This window comes from Scatophagus argus, chromosome 3 (assembly GCF_020382885.2).
Source record: "Scatophagus argus isolate fScaArg1 chromosome 3, fScaArg1.pri, whole genome shotgun sequence".
Taxonomy (NCBI): domain Eukaryota; kingdom Metazoa; phylum Chordata; class Actinopteri; family Scatophagidae; genus Scatophagus; species Scatophagus argus.
Window position 1 is genome coordinate 11,207,353 of NC_058495.1, and position 17,260 is coordinate 11,224,612.

The following is a 17,260-nucleotide window of genomic DNA, read 5'->3' on the forward strand; positions in this document are numbered from 1 at the left end:
CAGCTTGGAAAGCATAAACCAACACAGTGCCCACATCCACTTTTTTTTATTTCATTAGTATTTGAAAATAATTAAATATAGATATAGTCAATATATAGATATAATAATAAAGATATTTGTCTGTTGTATGCTTGCATGCATTGTGTTATCAAAAGGAACCAAACTAGCGTCAGTTAGACGGTTCTTCTCAGGAACTCCAAGTAATACCTCTGTCCTTTGTTATGACTGACAGAATTATATCTCTCACAATGTAGGTGGGGATCTAACAGCAGGGACAGAGTGAAACCTCTGCTCGAAACAGTCTAGACACTCTGATCTCACCATCATTTCTACTAAAGCAGACGGAACCCTTTTTCCCTCCCCCTTCCATGGGGAACTTCCCAGACCCCAGACCCCACTTTGGGAACCCCGGAACCAGGCTCTAAACTCTTGTCTGATGCCCGTCTCTCTCTCGCTCCCCCCCTCTTAAGTGGGTGGTCCGGTGAGCTTTTCGGGGCGGGGTCCTCGATTTCAACCCTCCTACCCTCGTTCTTTCTTGAAACATGCTTTAATAGAGAAAGTATGCAATGCACACTGCTCAACTACAACCCCCAATTATACTGCAACTGGGGTATTCGTGACTGGACGTCTGGGGGGATCACACACATTTCCGATTAGAGGAGGAGGAGGGGAGAGAGAGAGAGAGAGAGAGAGAGAGAGAGAGGGAGGGAGAGCGGGAGGGAGAGAGAGAGAGAGTTTACCCTTTCATTCCAACCAATGAGACGGTCGATACATTAACATTTTCATAGTTGTGCAGGAGCACAAAGTGAGCTGTGAACTTCCAGGTAAAACTGCAGACCGACTCAAGGTAAGTTCAACTCGCTGTGCATTTGACGCTGCCTGCATGAGCAGGATTACTCAGCCTGAACATGGAGCCTATAGCCTGAATACATGTGTGTATGTAGCCTATGTATATTCAGGCTGGTCTGAAAAGAGAGCTTTTGCACCTGTGTTCCTCGCCTTTGTCCTCCTTCGTAAAGTTTTTGCAGCTCTCGCGGATCCTCGGGTTCATCCACTTCGGCGGACCTGTTATCACTGCAAAACCCAACACATTTTAAGATCGATTGCGCAAGTGATGGAAGCAGGGGGATGTTGTGTAGTGAGCGCCGACTTTACACGGGTTATAATACTGGTGGCCTCGACTGTTGTTTTGGCATTTTACATGTGCTAGTTACTCGACCGAAGTCGTGAACGTTTGAGCTCACGGCTTCGCTGCAGTAGGGCTTCACGCACCTTCTTCCAAGGCTGTAAAACAATGTGTTTTTACGGTCGCAATTGCCGCCCATATGCAAAAAAGTACATTCAGTCCCGTACTTGACTGCCAAACACAGGCGAGTTTAAGCGGACGGTATGCTGCTGCAGAAGAAGTGCAGGACGCTTGTTGTGTTGCTCCGAAATGAGTTTATACGCGACGTCGTGCGTCTCGTTTGGCTTTTAAATCGTTTCATCGACGACGTCGATTTCTCAAATTACTCCGACTTCCTGCTTCAGTGCGGCCGTTTTGATAGGCTATGTTGGCAATTAGTGTTTGGCACATTCCTTACAGAGCTAGGCGGTATGGAAAACGACCACCTTGGGACATTACCAACAGCCAAGTTAAAGACGACATTTAGGCTCTTGTTTATTCTCTTATTAAAATGGCCATTAATTATGCATAAGAAAATATTATATGACTTTTTTTTAGGAAGTTACGAGAAGCATAACAGTACAAAAGGATATATTGTTTACAGTAGGCCTAAGACAAGGCTGCTGTTGATCAGACCTATGGTTCACCCTGGTCTGAAACTATAAGTCGATTAATCGATTAGCCTAGTCGATCACCAGAAAATGAATCAGTTATGGACTTGATAATTTGTTAATTGTTTCAGTTATTGCCATAATAAATGTCAACTATGCTCCAGTCTCAGAAGATCAAATGTCAAGATTTGTGGCCTTTTTTTTTTTCATCTTATGTTATACTGAACTGATTTTTGATTTTCAGCTGTCTCACTAGTTTCAGACAATTTATTCATTAGATGATGAATCAGTTCTTAATTTATTGACCAATCAAGACATGTTCTATATAAAGCAGTTACTCACTTGGTCTACAGAATATCAGATTTTAAAAAAAAGTCCATCACAATTTCCTAAAGTCTAATTTGATGTCATTAGATGTTTTTTTTATGGGGAAAAACAAAGATACCCAGCTAACTGTCACATAAAAGCAAAATGTTAACATTGAGAAGCTGGGACCACAGGATGTTGTGGGATTTTTGCTTGAAAATGAATGCAAATGATCATTCAGTCATCATAACATTTGCAGATCAGTTTCATGTTGACTCACTAATTAAACAATAAAATGTACAGTAGTGATTATCCACATCAAAATTTTCTGCTTAATAGTTTGTTGTGTGTGCTACTAAGTTACTGTCTGTACTGTTCTGTTCTAAATTACACAGTTGCTGTCTGTGCACAGGCGTCACAGATAAAGTTGTAGAAGCATCAGACACACCTACAACATGCAAAACTCCATTGAGGAATACCTCACAGAGGGCAGATGGAAAGGCAGCGTACACTACAGATGCAGATTTTGGATGGTAGATTGAGTTGTGAATATCTGTGCTACTTTTAGTCGCTGGATGCCACTCTCATGTTTCCCCGCATTTGCCAGACCCCTGTCTGTGTTCCGATGAACCTGGTGCCAAGGCTTATGTGTAAGCAGTTCCCACGCTTGCTGTTGGAAAAGAGTCCTGTGTGATTCTCTGTTATCCTTTTAATGATGCATTAAGCCCCGACTGAAACTCAATGTAATAACTGTGCCAAAAGAACATGTTTGGAAGTGGTATAATACAGCTGATTACCTTAAATTCTTCGAAGATGACTGCATTCAAAAGTAGCAATTTATCCATTTTCTTTGCTCACATCTTCAGCTCCTGATACTCAGGTCTTCTCCTCTTTAAGCCCTCGAGGCCGCTTCTCCAGGCTTTGATGCCCACACTCTTTGACGCAGGTGGACAGACACAGGCATGAGTAACAGTGGGACCAAAGAGCCGTCTCCCCAGCCGAGCACCGCCCAGTCACCTCCTGAGCCTCAGCGCAGGGGCAGGGGTCGGCCACGGAAACAGCAACAGGTAGGACTTTAAAAGCTGAGTTCGGTCAACTCCGTCCTTGATGTTAAATTGCCAAGTATCTAATTGGAAAAATGAAAAAGTCATTCCGAAAATCAAAGCTAGCTTGTCACATGTGTCTCCTTGCTGAGGAAAACATACAAACAAATATTTTTCACATGTTAGTTATTGTCTCCACATTTGATCTCTCCCTACAGGAACCTGTTGGACCACCAACTCCAAAGCGACCGAGAGGACGACCGAAAGGCAGCAAGAACAAAGGCCCGAGAACTGCACTGAAGGTCAAAACTGATCTGAGTAGCCAAGCTATCAAATACTTACTTGAACTTTAATTGCAGAATTGTAACACCACAATGTTTCTGCACTGTAGTACAACAATTTACTTTTTGGACACTATACTTAAGTCACAAGAAATGTCGTGGATCTGTTGTAATTATCCTAACATTAGACAACGTTATCAGAAAGGACTAATCAGTAGTGAATTTGGACGCACCTGTGACATTTGAATTTAGTCAAAACAACCTCAGTCTCAGTCCATGGAGAAGAAACCAGTAACAGGCATCAACAGGCAGTAACAGATTTGTCTTACAATTCACGGCAGCACCATCTGCATGCATGCATCTGCAAATACTCTCTCTGAACTTAATAGGTTTATCTCTTCAGGCCATCTGCATTCGATGCCTCTGAGAGTTGTCCCTATAATTCATCCTGAAATGCAAAGATTTTATGTCTTTTTGTAGCACGCTATCAGACAGTAAGTGGTCATCATGAGTGCAAATGTCAGCTGAAAACAGAGAAAAGACAAATCAGTGCAGTATTTATGTCTCATGCTGCAGCCTGTAGGTAAGTACACTGAGAGGATCAGTGCAAGGGGAGCTGTTATTTTGAGGAATGAAATAATGTCTTAAAGAGAAATGTCTATCATTCATATGTTTATATTTCCATCGTATGCTTCATACAAGTGTAAGCAAAACACTTTGGAGGTTATACTTGCTATACTTGCTTTGCTGCAGTTATTGTTAGTTTGCACCCAAATCATTTTCTCATCTTCTAAAATTTGATAAAGCATATTAAGTAATTTGGAAATTATGCGAACAGCAAGCTGAAAATACTATTCATGCGGTAAGTGACCCTGAAACTAACAAAATAACGTGAACTACATGGCATTTAAAAAGCTAGTGTTTCAAACACACTCTAAAATGGGGATTTCTGCCTTCATCTTGGAGGGAAGCCATGCTTTCTGCAATCCCTAAAGGATGGTTAAAAGGATGGATGATGTGATACCAGCACATAGATGGGGACCAAATTGGTTTAGCATGAAATAGACAGACTCAGGTTAATGCAGGGAGGTGTCTCCATATTATAGACCATATAAACCATTTTTTTGGAAAAAATTCAGTTTCTGTTTTTAACTCTATACTCATTCCCAATAGCTAGAATTGATAATAATGGTCACCCATCCAGGACATCAGCAAGGATGCTGCCGGGAAGTTCTTGTTATTTTGGCGGTAAAAAACTGAATTTAATATTTCACCACTCATGCATTTTCTTTACAACGTATGGTAAATTAATACCACGCACTACCATGGCCACATATACCATTAAGACCACTGACTCTTTGGTGTAACGGGATGGAGAACTCGATGTGAAAATCTCTCCATATGGGCCCTCATCATTTACACCCAGGTTACTACTACTACTACTACTAGTACTACAAATTCAAAAAAATTGGAGAAACTTTTCCTTGAAGAACTGAGTGTGGTTCTTCATGACCACAAAAATAAAACGAAAAACAAACTGGACTTTGGCTGACATTCGAGCCGCCACTAAGAACATAGTAGGATTTGATATTGAGTTCACGTCTCTCTTTACTTAGGCAACATATGTAAAGAACAGGACGTCAGGGAGAAATAACTACTCAAAATTCTTATGGTAGTAAGCAACAATCAATGAAATAAATGCAATTGTGAAACAGAAGTGAATGTGAGTGGAAGTGTATTACTTCTGTGTATGTCTTTCAGTGTAACTATGTGACCTTATGCTTACTGTCATAAAACAGAAAAGCAAAATTCAAAAAACAAACAGTAGATTAAGTAGTTGAAGTAGTGAGTCAGTTCAGCTACAGCATTAAAATTATGCTTACACGTAAATGCATCGGTCATAATCAGATCTCCACCTTGTCTATGGAGGCCTGTGGGTGGGGACAGGAAATGCAGGGCAGGTTGTGTGTGTCCAGCGTGTATACGTGAGAGAAGTGAGAAGAGGAGACCACATGCAGGTTTCAAAACATCAGCAATGTAAAATGTCAGTTTCAAAGCGGAAAGGACAACAAAAGAACCCACCAACACTAAAGTCGCTGCCACTTTTCCATCCCTGGCAGAAACAATCTTCCTACCTGAAGCATTTGTTGCAAGCACTTGCAACCCCTACCCGCCAGGTTAAGAGCAGTGAGGAGTCCAGAGACAATAAAATAGTTTTTCCAAAGCTTGTGAATCACCACAACCATGAGAGGTCCTTGAGCATACAGTCATAAATGTGCACAAAAAACATCAGGCTGATGGGTCAAGTGGTATGCAAACTTAGCTGCAGACCTGTACACACATGCCCCCACAACACAACGCATGATCATAATTAAACACTCTGAAAGGAGACATCGTGTATAACGCACATTACTTTTATACTTACATTTGAATGCTGGACTTTTACTCGTGGCGTATTTATATACAGGGGTGCACGTAACTGGTACGCAGGTATGCATGCATGACAAAAATCAGGAATGTGTAATGTCACTTGTGTTACTACACGCCTTTGCGCACTTGACCGTCATGTTATCAACATCGCTATCTCAGATAGTAACACAAGTGACATTACGCATTCCTGATTCTTGGCGCGCATGCGTACCAGTTATAGGCACCCCTGTTTATGTACGTTTGTATTGCTGCTTCTGAATTTGCTCTAAGTGGCTAGTAACTATGATCAAGATCATTCTTACTAATTAGACCCATTTTCCAATCAGTTTAAAACAAGGCTTTCCTACATACACCAATACCAAACTAAAAGCTAATAATGACTTTAATGACAGCTATTCAATATGCATTTACTGTTCGCTCAACTGCACACTTACTGTACTACATTGCTACATTGCTGCTTGTTATTGATGAGTTTGTTAGTGTGAATAAGCATTGTAGTGCTGCAAAATCTTCTCTTAAAGTTAGAATATTTTCAGGAGCCTGTTGTGTCAGGAGGCAAAGTTGTTGCACTTTCCACCCTAAATTCAGGAGAGTGGCTGCCTGCTGAACTGCCTGTGCATTTATAGCATACAGCATAAGAGTAACACAAATCAGTTAAAACAAAAATAGAAATATATATGTAAATTCTTTTACATTAGCTAAGAGAGTTGCTCAGCTGGTGCAATGACATTACGCAAGGGTGATTTGACTGAGAAAAAAGACATTCCTGTATCTGTTTATCACTAAAGATACAATGCCAAACATCAGACAGCTTTTGCTTGTAAATCAAAGTATTCCGATATATCTTTTTAGTTAATATTGCTTCAGTTTATAGAACAAAACTTCTGTTGCTCCTGAGAGAAATGCTCTTTTCTGGCCCGAAGAAACTTCAGCAGTTAAAAAAAATTGCTGCTGCCTACGACTCAAAAAATGCATTACTGAAATGAAAATGTATGCTATTAATCTTGATTTTAATAGTGATCTGTATGTCAGGATTGTAAAAGTCTGAAACCTCCCGTTAACCATTCATGTATTCTTTTTCAGAAAGTAGAGCCTGTTGGGGAGAGACGACCTCGTGGGCGACCTAGGAAATGGGTATGGTGCAATCGTTGACAGTTTGAGGCATCATGAAGTTAATGTCCAAAGCCTCCACAGTGTTTTCTGCAGCTGTATGGTCCATGAGAGCAGCTTTTCTTTGATGTTTGATTAATTTTGTTCCCTCTCTATCCACAGCCCCAGAAAGTAGTTCAAGAAGTAACTAAAGAGCAGCAGGTGAGGAAAATGAAATCTTTAAAAGCTTGTAGGGTGGTCTTGTTTTGAAGTAGTACCTTAAGCCACAGGTTCCCTTAGCTGAAATCCTATTACAGTTTGCTTAAAATAGATATTTAGTTAAAGATAGAATTGCATTTATTCTGAGGGAAAATTTCTGAAGATGTTGCAGTACAAAGTAGGAAAAATTAAAATGCTAATGAAAAGATCTCCAGAATCCACAAAAAATGACTGAAATAAGGTCTCTGTACAAGATCAGCTTAAGACAGCTTCATGTTCAGTTCTATAAAATAAAACCATGTTCACTAGTAAATTAAATGTATAACAATTGGCTTTTAACAAACAGAGCAGCAGGTTTCTTCTGTTTGCTGTGCATGTGTACTCTTGAATTTAATACTCTTTCACTGCAGAGTGATTTATGTTTTTACCCTTTCAGTTTTGTTTTTTAAATGAGTTACCTTTGCATCAAACTGAAGCTAAGTTCATGGCACTATGGTGGAGTGAAACCTCTGCTTCAGTTGAACAGGAATCTCATTTTGTGTCGCACCTTTACCTTTTGACTAATATCAGTTACATTTATGATGCAGGACTTGAAAAAGGAGTGCTGGTTTGCAGGCATGATGTTATTTAACTATTCATGTTCATCATAATCACAGAGCTCATGTGTAGCATCAAAATTAAACTCCATTCAAAAGCCCTTTGAGCCCATTATAGTGGTGCTACAACCAACTAATTATGTACTAAACCGTGAGAGCTGATAGGAAGCTAGACAATCACCCAGTCTTAGTAGCAAGCCACATGAATTTTCATCTGGTATTTCTTCGTGTATGTGAGAAATTTACCTATAAAGCCATATCAGATAAATGCAAAGCTGCTATAGTTGCTGTTGCTTGGACACATTTGAATAGCAGAACAACCAATGCACATGTTCCTTGTCCTTTACGTAAACTGACTTCATGAGGATATGACGAGTTCCTGGAAATGCACAGATGGCAGTGCTGAATTCCCCAGATACACCTCCAAACATCCTTTTGTGGCATCCAGTTTTGGTGAATGTGAGACCAGTGTTTCTGAGAAACTTTGGTTCTTGTACCCATCTTGCTCATTTTTTCAAACGACAACATTGCACAACAGTTGTCACCAAAGCGGGCAGGTTTCTTGATGCCCCTCGTCTGCTTTATCGCATCCTCTGCACTGAGCAGTTTGTCAGAGATGCTTCAAGAACTGAAACCGTTGATACAGACTCCCTTTCTCACACGCACATGAAGGGGAAGAATGAGTCAATGTAGAGAGGGGAAACCTGATCTAACTGTTCTCTTCCTCTGTCTTCTTGGTTTCCTGACATAACTGTCGTCTTCCTCACATTTCTGTCTGACAGCTGGACTTACTTCCACGCACGCAATCACTCAATGACATTTTAACACCCATTCTTGTATTGTAGTGCTCTTTCTCTTATTGATTCATTCCCGTGTGCACAATGAGACTGAAAGAGATCAGACAATAACAGACAAAATAAGTGTGTTTTTTTTTTCTTGCTTTTTCTTGCTTTTCCAGGGCCCTTCAGAAGAGGCTGAGGAGGGTCCCTCAAGGCTTGAGCCCCCTACATCTCAGGTTCCAGCGCAGGAGGAAGGGGAGTAGATAGCATACCTCTACCTACCTCAAGGTTTGGCCTCAAGCAAACAGGTTCAGTCGTTCAGTCTGACTCCTATCTGTGATGGGGATTCAGGAGCACACATGCATGCAAACACACACACACACACACACACGTACATATACACACATACAAACACAAATATCATTGCGGACAGTGGTTTTTTTTCTCTCCGATCCGATACTGTACTCTGGTTTTGTTGGTTCACTCTAAGAGTTTGATGAACAAACTCTGTTTTAACAGTGAAGATCTTTAGACGTGGCTTTTTAAGGAAATAGTTCTACATATTGGGAAACATGCTAATTCACTTTTCTTGCACAGAATTAAATGAGGAGATTTACAACACTTACGCATCTGTATGGTAAATATTAAGGTACTGCCAGCAGTCGATCAGTTTAGCTTAGCACAAAGACTTGAAAGAGGGAGAAGCAGCTAGTCTGGCTCTGTATAAAAGTAGTAATATCTGCCTACGAGTACCTCTATTACTCACTAACTTACATGTTATATCTTGACGTTTAATCTGTAACCAAACCAAAGTGTAAAAATTGCAACTTGATTTTACAGGGGTCATGCTGAATTTTAGAGGTGCTGACAGGTTGTTACCTTCGGACAAAGTTAGACTGCTAAGCTAAGATAACCAGTTTTTGTGCTATAATTCTTGGCAAGAAAGCCAAGAAACATGTTTCCTAAAATGTCCAACATTTTAACCTTAGCAGGAAAGCAGGATTACTGCTTTCCTGAACCTCTCAGTGCGTGTGTGTGTGTGCGCGCGTGTGTGTGTGCATGCGTGCGTGTGTGGAGAGGAGGCAGGGTTGCAAGCAAAAATGAGGGGGGGGGTTAAGAAAAAAGGAACCAAACTAAACTGTTTTATTGAAACATGTTTCTAAATCAAGTGTCATGAATCCTCATATGAAATGGGAGCAAGACGGTGACATTTTTAGCAATGTTACAATATAAACATGGTGCTCTGAAGTCATATTATGACAGTAAATGTGAAAGGTTTTGTTCCAAAATGAATTATCCAATTTGGGAGGGAAGAAGTGTCTTATGTTCTTTGCTCAGAATAAGAGATGCATAGGATAGCTTACATATTAGTGTAAGCAAGAGTACAGTATTGAGGTTAATAACATGAGTGAAAATCTTTTTTTCCTTCCAACTAGCAGCTGTTTTAAGAAAAAAAAAAACATACCCAAAGTTTTAAATGGAGGTCTCATTTTGGATAGAAATCCTTCACATATTCTTAAGTCAACAACAGTGTTGACATGTCATTTTACCACACTCAGGATTTTGCTATTACAGTGCTTTTACACCATATTGAAACCTCAGGTACAATACTATTCAGGAACATATTGTCAGTCTACTCAGTAATAATTATTGTGCTGTGTTTGTTGTGCATTTCTGATCTGTATTTGACATTACCAGTATGCCTTGACACAAAGACCTCATTTAAACCTCAGTTGCCCTCAGTTTCTTAATATCTCATTCTACCTCAGTAACACAAGAGACAGACGATCGTTATTCTCCACTCCCTAAGCAACAACGACATACACATTTACAGCACACACACACACACACCCACACACACACACACACACACACACGCACACGCACACAAACACGTTCACATGCAGATATACAACACAGGCAGGCAAAGGGTTTTCAGGCCTACAAAATAACACACAGACACAAACAATACACTCCAGCAGAGGATTCTACTATCGGTGTACAAATAAAAGTATCGGTGTCATTTCTTTATTAAAAATAAATAAATAAATAAAAAACTGTAGGCCTGTTTGTTAAAAGCTGAAGTGAAACTTATTTTGTTCTCCTGGGAAATAAAATGCAAACAATAGTTTACAACAACTTGATGAAATACTTGCTTTTTAGGTTGTAGTTCCTTATGAAATACTTTTATTTTTTTTGGGGGGGGGGTCGCTTACTCTTTTATCATTTTTACTACATCATGTATTTTCTGATTCTTACACTGTAAAATGTATGTGTGACACCTTTTTAATTCATGTGAGTTAAAAGAAAGGGCAGCAAATAACCACACAGTGCTGAAATACATGACAGTTATGGAAAACAACAAAACATCACCAGCACCGTTTCAAAAATTGCCAAATTAATTGATTGTAATTAATGAATACTAAGCACTGCATGAGTAACTCTGTCTTTACTTGACCAATTTTTGAGAGAGCAAAAATGACTCAAGTTGTCCTTTTAGTTCCTGTTTGCTTGTTAAAAATGAGAGTTTAACTTTTGGTGAACAATGACAACTGTGGCCATAATTTGCATATGCAATAATATAGTTATAGATTATGTATTACAGAAGCGCTCAGTAACATTGTTTATGAGTTAACTAAAATTTGATAATAGACTAATAATAGATTATTAGTCATACCAGACCATATGAGACTATAGCACGAAAAATCTCTGATTGTATTGATTTGTATTGATTACATATTCAACCTTTCATTTGTGGTTCTTCTTGCAGAAGTTATAGTCTTGCTTTATAAGGTCAGTTCACCTAAATTTCGAAAAGAGAAACAGATTTTGTCACTTACCTCTAGTGGCATCCAGCCATGCTGATAGATTTGGTTTATGTGGTCAAGTTTTAAGATGTCCGTTCCATCTCCTGGCACCTCATTAAAAGTGATTGTAATTTGGGAGAACCCACATTTTAGGGCTCTCTTTAACAAAATAGTTCATTTTATCTGTAATGAATCAGTAAAAACGTCATATACCTGTAGAATAATGGTAGTATTGATTTATTCGTCCTCATGGAGATAGCTTTTCTATAAATTACCAGATAAAGAGATTCAAAGCCTCCAGCCTATTTTTACAGAAATGTTTTTGAGACCTTGTTGGCCAGGATTTCTGTAATTAAACTGACAGCCTGTTGCAAACACTTCAACTTTCTAACCTAAGATTCTGCCCCTGTGTCATCACACACACAACCTTTATCCAACATGAATTACATGTCACTTAACTAGTTGTTTATTACATGACTTGAATATCACCCATTATTTACTGTATATATATATACTGTATGTCAAGTGTTTCTACCACCTAAAACTTTCTTATTTTATCACCGATGATATGTTGTATCGCAGTAATTTTATGTATTTCAGCATTGTTGACTAAATTGCTGCCAGAGGAGCCTAATTCATTTACAGACAGATATGTTTTCATGTTCAACTGCATTGACTTTACTTTTTTTGCCATCTGGACTACCTCTGAAACCTAACTAGCCTGGGACATCTCTGAGGACGTTTTTGGTTAGTTGCACCTAACCTTTTCTGTCAGACCAGCAGGCGATGTGGATCATGAAATCTTGAAATAACTGTCAAACTAGTACTGTCGTAGTCCACTCATCTCATCTCACTACATTCATGTCACCATAATGAATGGAAGTCAGCCTGAAGGGTGCCTGTTAATTTAACTACAGCTGAGTCAATGTTTGTTATTTTACACGAGCTGTGTCATGGATATTTACTCTCTATATGGGGACAGTGTTGTTCTGTGATATTACTGATAGTGATATAGTTACATACAGTACTTGATCCATTTTCAACTATTGAAAAGTTGAAGTGTAACTTGAGGAATCAACTTTTATGCCTTTACTTTTTAACACCTACATTTTGTAGTTATGTTATTGATGTGTCCTTATCCACTTCATTAATACAACTCACAAACCTGTGATATATATTTTGTTATGATTCTTTACCATGTGATTTGTGTTATTCTGCTTCTTTATCGCTTATCAATAAAATATCACACCTATCACCTCTCTTTTGTCATGTCATCGCTCAACAAAACCCCTTTGTTCAAACTGGTTTAAACCGTTTTAATGTGTACAGGTGGAAACAATCTTCCATTGGTCAGTAGAGAAGAAACAAGGTGTTTCTCCTCTACTGACCAAAGGGGGACAGTTCACTCAACACATCCAGTGTTCAACCTCATCAGAGGCGCAAGACCACAAAATCAGCATGACACAAATTTACACTTCTCTCTCACCAAACATGGAAGTAGATATCGAAGCTCAGAAGAACTTTACTGACAAGCTACGAAACATTTTAACAGCAATGACACGACATGATTTAAGGAAAGTGCATCACACTCCATTTGTGCGCCAAATGATAACAGTGTAAGATCATACACGATGCCCCTGTTATGCACCCTTATTATACATGCACCTTATGGTTTGTTTTTTTTTAATCCATAATCTGAAAATCACTTCAATTTCACATTCTGTGTTTTAGTGATGAAAATGTTAACCAAAGCTCCAGCTGTTCCCAAAAACAGTCCAGTTGTCCCTTTGTTTTCCTTCCTGAGTGACAGTCTGTATGTCAATGACGCCACAGGCCCCCAAAAAACTGATATCATTTAATGGAAGAGAAGTACTAAGCGTTGAGAGCTTTGGCTACATCGGTGAAGACCAGGCGACTGGGCCTCTGCGTGGTTCCCTGGGAGGTTGTGAGAGTCTGCAGAGGACATAATACTGTTAATGACAATAAGGTGACATAGTGACTCCAGCTTTGAAATGTAAGAAACTGTGACAACTAGTTGTATCGGTGCAATATTATGTTTGTTTAACTATAGGAACCATCAAAACAGCTAAATAGGCTGAAACCAGAGAAAATGTTAGGACCTGAGGCCACATGTATAAAACCATAAAGTATGCAAACAGTTCGGAGTATGTAGTGAGTTCACTGTGTAAAAATGACAAATTAAAATGTGTTAAAAATGCCGGCATACATTCTTCTCAGTGCTCACCATGGCATTTGACACAAATAATATTAACTAAGGTCCACTTACCACCTATTTTGCAGGCTTTCAACTTCATTTCATGTACTTCATCAACGAATAGATTTACTCAGTTGTCATGGCTTGCATTCAGTTGCTATGTGTGAGAGACAATTGAAGGCTACAGAAGAAGCTAGTAAGTGGGTCTTGAGCTTGACTTGTTGAGCTTCAGTTCATGTTTTGAAACTCTGGCTACTGAATGGAAATCACTAGAATATCATAAAATAAATAAAACTGCATTTACTTGCTTTTCTTTATCAGTACTTCTCAACATATCACTCTGGCTGTTTATTTTATTTATCTCCGGAAGTCATTGACATGTGATGGTGTGTTTAGTACATGCATCATACTGGATTATTTGCAAATAACGCAAAAGGTGCATACTTTTTGTGCTCATGTGGCCCCTGGAATATTTGATGTTAAAAGTATTAAGTAGAAGGAGCAGAAAGGAAAGGATGAAGTTTAATATGGAGGTTCACAGGTTAAGTGTGTACATGTGTGTCCTCTGTTAAATATACTTTAAATAGATTAGTTTACATAAAATTAATTCATATAAAAAATTTTACAAACATTTAACAAACTGTTTGGTTTGTTTTGTTGTTGTAGTTTGAGATACTGAGACTGTGACAATAGCGTGAAACAAGGGGAATTGTGAGGGGAAAAAAGAAGGTTTAGAGAGATGGTTCAAAAGTCACGCAGGTGATACTTTACCATGTTTGCCTTTTATCATTAAGCCATTGTCAAAACTTAAAAGAAATAAAGAAAGATAAATTATGACAGTTGCATATTAACAGCTATTAGCAGTTACCTTTTAGCTAACTGGCAAAAAGTTTGATATGAAACACCATCTAAGCTGATGTTTAGAACTTTCCATTAATGTCTATTCTGTTCTGTTCTATAGACGTATATATATATATGTGTGTATATATATAGTTATGGTGATTTCAGTGTTCATCAAAGCATTCACCACTTGAAATGGAACACTTTTAATTCTGCCAAACAGACACAGTGTTTCATGCAAGGGCATAGATAATAATCTTTGTACCAAATTCTTTCCAGCTTACCTTGGCATTGGGACCTGTGAGGCTGCCTTCCCGGCCGTGGTCTAGTAGTTCCTGTTCCAGCAGGTCATCTTGTTCTTCAGCCGGGTCAAAGTTGTACATGGGCATGAGTTGGTGTCTTAGCTTCTCAAGCCTGTATGATGATAGGTTAAGTCCAGTCAGGGGAAAATTGCTGGCCCCAAGCAACCATCCACCTTCTGCCCTTGGGGCAAAATTGTATGTACCCTGTTGTCTTCATGTTCCCATTAACTCCAGTGCAATCAGCACTCTAGATATTGACAAACTAGATATTGACACCAGGCCCCTCTTTAGGACACCCTTATGTAAAGTAAATTAAAACTTACCGCTTCCTCTTCCGAATATACAGCATCTAGGATGGAGAAAGAGAGATATAATGAGACCAAAAACAAGTAGTGTTATTGAGAAGTGTAACTTGTTAGATCGAAATGATTCAGTGCGAGAATATATTATGTCTGAGGTGTCTAAAGACAAATATACACAAATGTGATATACTGGACACAGTAGGTCAAGGCGTTCCAGCTCATTCAGAGAAAATTCATTTCTATTGAAACAAATGCTATTTTTGAGGCAACAATATTGAAATGCTTCCTTACAATGACCACTGCTAAGCCAATGACAGTGATGATGCCAAACGGCACAAGCACCATTCCCATTCCTGAGCTCTCAATCACCGGCTCTGGAAATGTGGTGGCATTGAAGCTGGTCTCGTTTGTCGTTATAGTAACAGTCATTAATGTTGTTCTGGAGGTGACATTGTCTCTGGCACTTGAGCTTGTCGAGAGGAAGGGGACTGCTGTGGTCGTGGCAGATGTGGAGAGAAAACTTGTAGTTGTCTTAGCTGCAGTTGCAGCCATGGTCAGGTGTAACTGTTTCAACTGAAGGATGTAATTTCAATTTCTGTGTGGATGTTGCTGTGCCGCTCAGCATCTAGTGTGACTCATGGTCAGAATAGGTGTCTTCCCTCTGGTACGAGGTCTGCTACGGCATTGACAATTCGCTGGCCATATAATCTGGAGAATAAAACCTGAAACAAAAAAAGGCAAAACAGTAAGTGAGTGATAAAGAGTTATTTTACTCATTGCAGGATAAAATGCATTGTTGGGAATTTGAATAAAGGTGAGGTGATCCTTTAATTCCTTTAATTTAAAAATTTCAGTATTTGGTGCACCCCACCCTTGATTTCATCAAACCGCGGCTGATTGTGCCAGCGGCATTGTGGTAGGTGTTTCAGGGCAGGATGTGGGTAGCAAAGGCACAGGAGGAAAGTGGCATAACAAACTTGATAAAACACAGAGGAATACTAACCACTCAAACTGTAACGTTCTGTGTGCGGAAATGTGTTGCCCGCGCGTTCAAAACGTCAAAATCAAACTTACACCTACACACACACAACCACACACACAGCTTCCATAAATATCCACTGCATCCAAAGCTCAGTACATGTACCTCCCACCTACACACACACACACACACACATGCTGTACACGTCCCATGAGCGTGAACAGCAATTTATCCTGAACATCTAAATGTATGAGCAGTTTTTAAAAATGAGCATGCTTCTCATTTTAAAGCAATGTTACATGCTGACACAGGAAGGCAGTGAAAACAGACACATGATCCATTCCTCTCCCTGTAGTGCATCCTGTCTGCTTCTGCTCTTAATGAGGAACATGTGCAGCTGAAGCAACCAATGAAAAGCAAAGGCTGTATTCAGTCATTGCTGTTTTCCCACTTAACAACCCCTGCACTGCAACAAAGGCAGAACCTGCAACATTTAACATCTTTGTCTGAATCATATTATGGTCTAATGACTGTCTTACTCATACATAACATGATATTTTTAGTCAAGATGCACTCTATCTCAGCTGTCCTGTGCAAACAGCTGAGCCACTAATCCTGCCAACGTGACCAGCTCTTACTGCATGTGTCCTCTCAGATTAGAGGTCCATACGTACCTTAACATACAAAATACATGACTTCAGAGGTGAGCTGCGGAGAGGCCAGGGCTGGCTAGAGAAGGGAAATTTTCATTGGAAGAGGCAGCATTTCCTTCAGCAGCTGCCCCTCCTCCTCCTCCTCCTCCTCCTCTTCTTCTGTTTCCCCCCTTTACCAATGCAGGTACTGCTCAGGCTGTTTACACTGATAAAACAGCCATTTTCTCTGAAGATGGACTCCACACACCAAAGTAACCCTATCCTGGCAGCCTCCAAGAGATCCCCCTCCCGTTCTTAGATTGTCTCCGAGGATCTACTCCCCCTGTCTTGCCCTTTCTTGTATTTCACACAACAGTGGCTGCTCTAGGGATGCTGCAAACAGAGATCAGTTCGGCAAACTCCCTCCCCCTTCACCCTGCAATTGGTCTAATGGCTTGAAGATGACAGATGCGGTTGGTTCCCTCAGCTGTCTGTTTGGCTTTGCAGGGGTGAGAATGGGATTTAATGGCTCAGCACACCAGATGCTGTCAGACTCATGTGAATGACTGCATCCGGGTAGCAAGTCTGAGGAAATTAACCCTATGATGACTCTTGTCTAATCCTCAATGATGTGAATTTACTCCATAAAAATCAGATAAATCAT

At 39.7% G+C, this 17,260-nt stretch overlaps 2 protein-coding genes across 9 annotated transcripts; one reads left to right on the plus strand and one right to left on the minus strand.

Moving 5' to 3' along the window:
* The first annotated feature begins 565 nt into the window (after positions 1 to 565).
* Positions 566 to 12,595, plus strand: si:ch211-161c3.6 (high mobility group AT-hook 2b). 7 transcript variants are annotated; one of them, XM_046383450.1, is made up of 6 exons: positions 566 to 847; positions 3,029 to 3,149; positions 3,344 to 3,427; positions 6,920 to 6,970; positions 7,109 to 7,147; positions 8,699 to 12,595. In XM_046383450.1, the coding sequence occupies exons 2-6, from the start codon at positions 3,045 to 3,047 to the stop codon at positions 8,780 to 8,782; spliced, it is 363 nt and encodes a 120-aa protein (XP_046239406.1). In that variant the 5' UTR covers positions 566 to 847; positions 3,029 to 3,044; the 3' UTR covers positions 8,783 to 12,595. The 7 variants fall into 7 exon arrangements, with proteins under 7 accessions (XP_046239406.1, XP_046239401.1, XP_046239402.1 ...); XM_046383445.1 differs by having other exon boundaries at positions 572 to 847; positions 2,478 to 3,149; XM_046383446.1 differs by having other exon boundaries at positions 572 to 847; positions 2,949 to 3,149.
* Positions 12,596 to 12,830: 235 nt separating this feature from the next.
* On the minus strand, positions 12,831 to 17,078 carry si:ch211-161c3.5 (uncharacterized protein C3orf18 homolog). 2 transcript variants are annotated; one of them, XM_046383442.1, is made up of 5 exons: positions 16,639 to 17,072; positions 15,277 to 15,707; positions 15,007 to 15,032; positions 14,666 to 14,795; positions 12,831 to 13,279 (listed from the first exon to the last, which is right to left on the minus strand). In XM_046383442.1, exons 2-5 carry the CDS (start codon positions 15,535 to 15,537, stop codon positions 13,199 to 13,201), a joined length of 498 nt encoding a protein of 165 aa, XP_046239398.1. In that variant the 5' UTR covers positions 15,538 to 15,707; positions 16,639 to 17,072; the 3' UTR covers positions 12,831 to 13,198. The 2 variants fall into 2 exon arrangements, with proteins under 2 accessions (XP_046239398.1, XP_046239399.1); XM_046383443.1 differs by lacking the exon at positions 12,831 to 13,279 and adding an exon at positions 13,286 to 14,347 and having other exon boundaries at positions 16,639 to 17,078.
* Between the last annotated feature and the right edge of the window lie 182 nt (positions 17,079 to 17,260).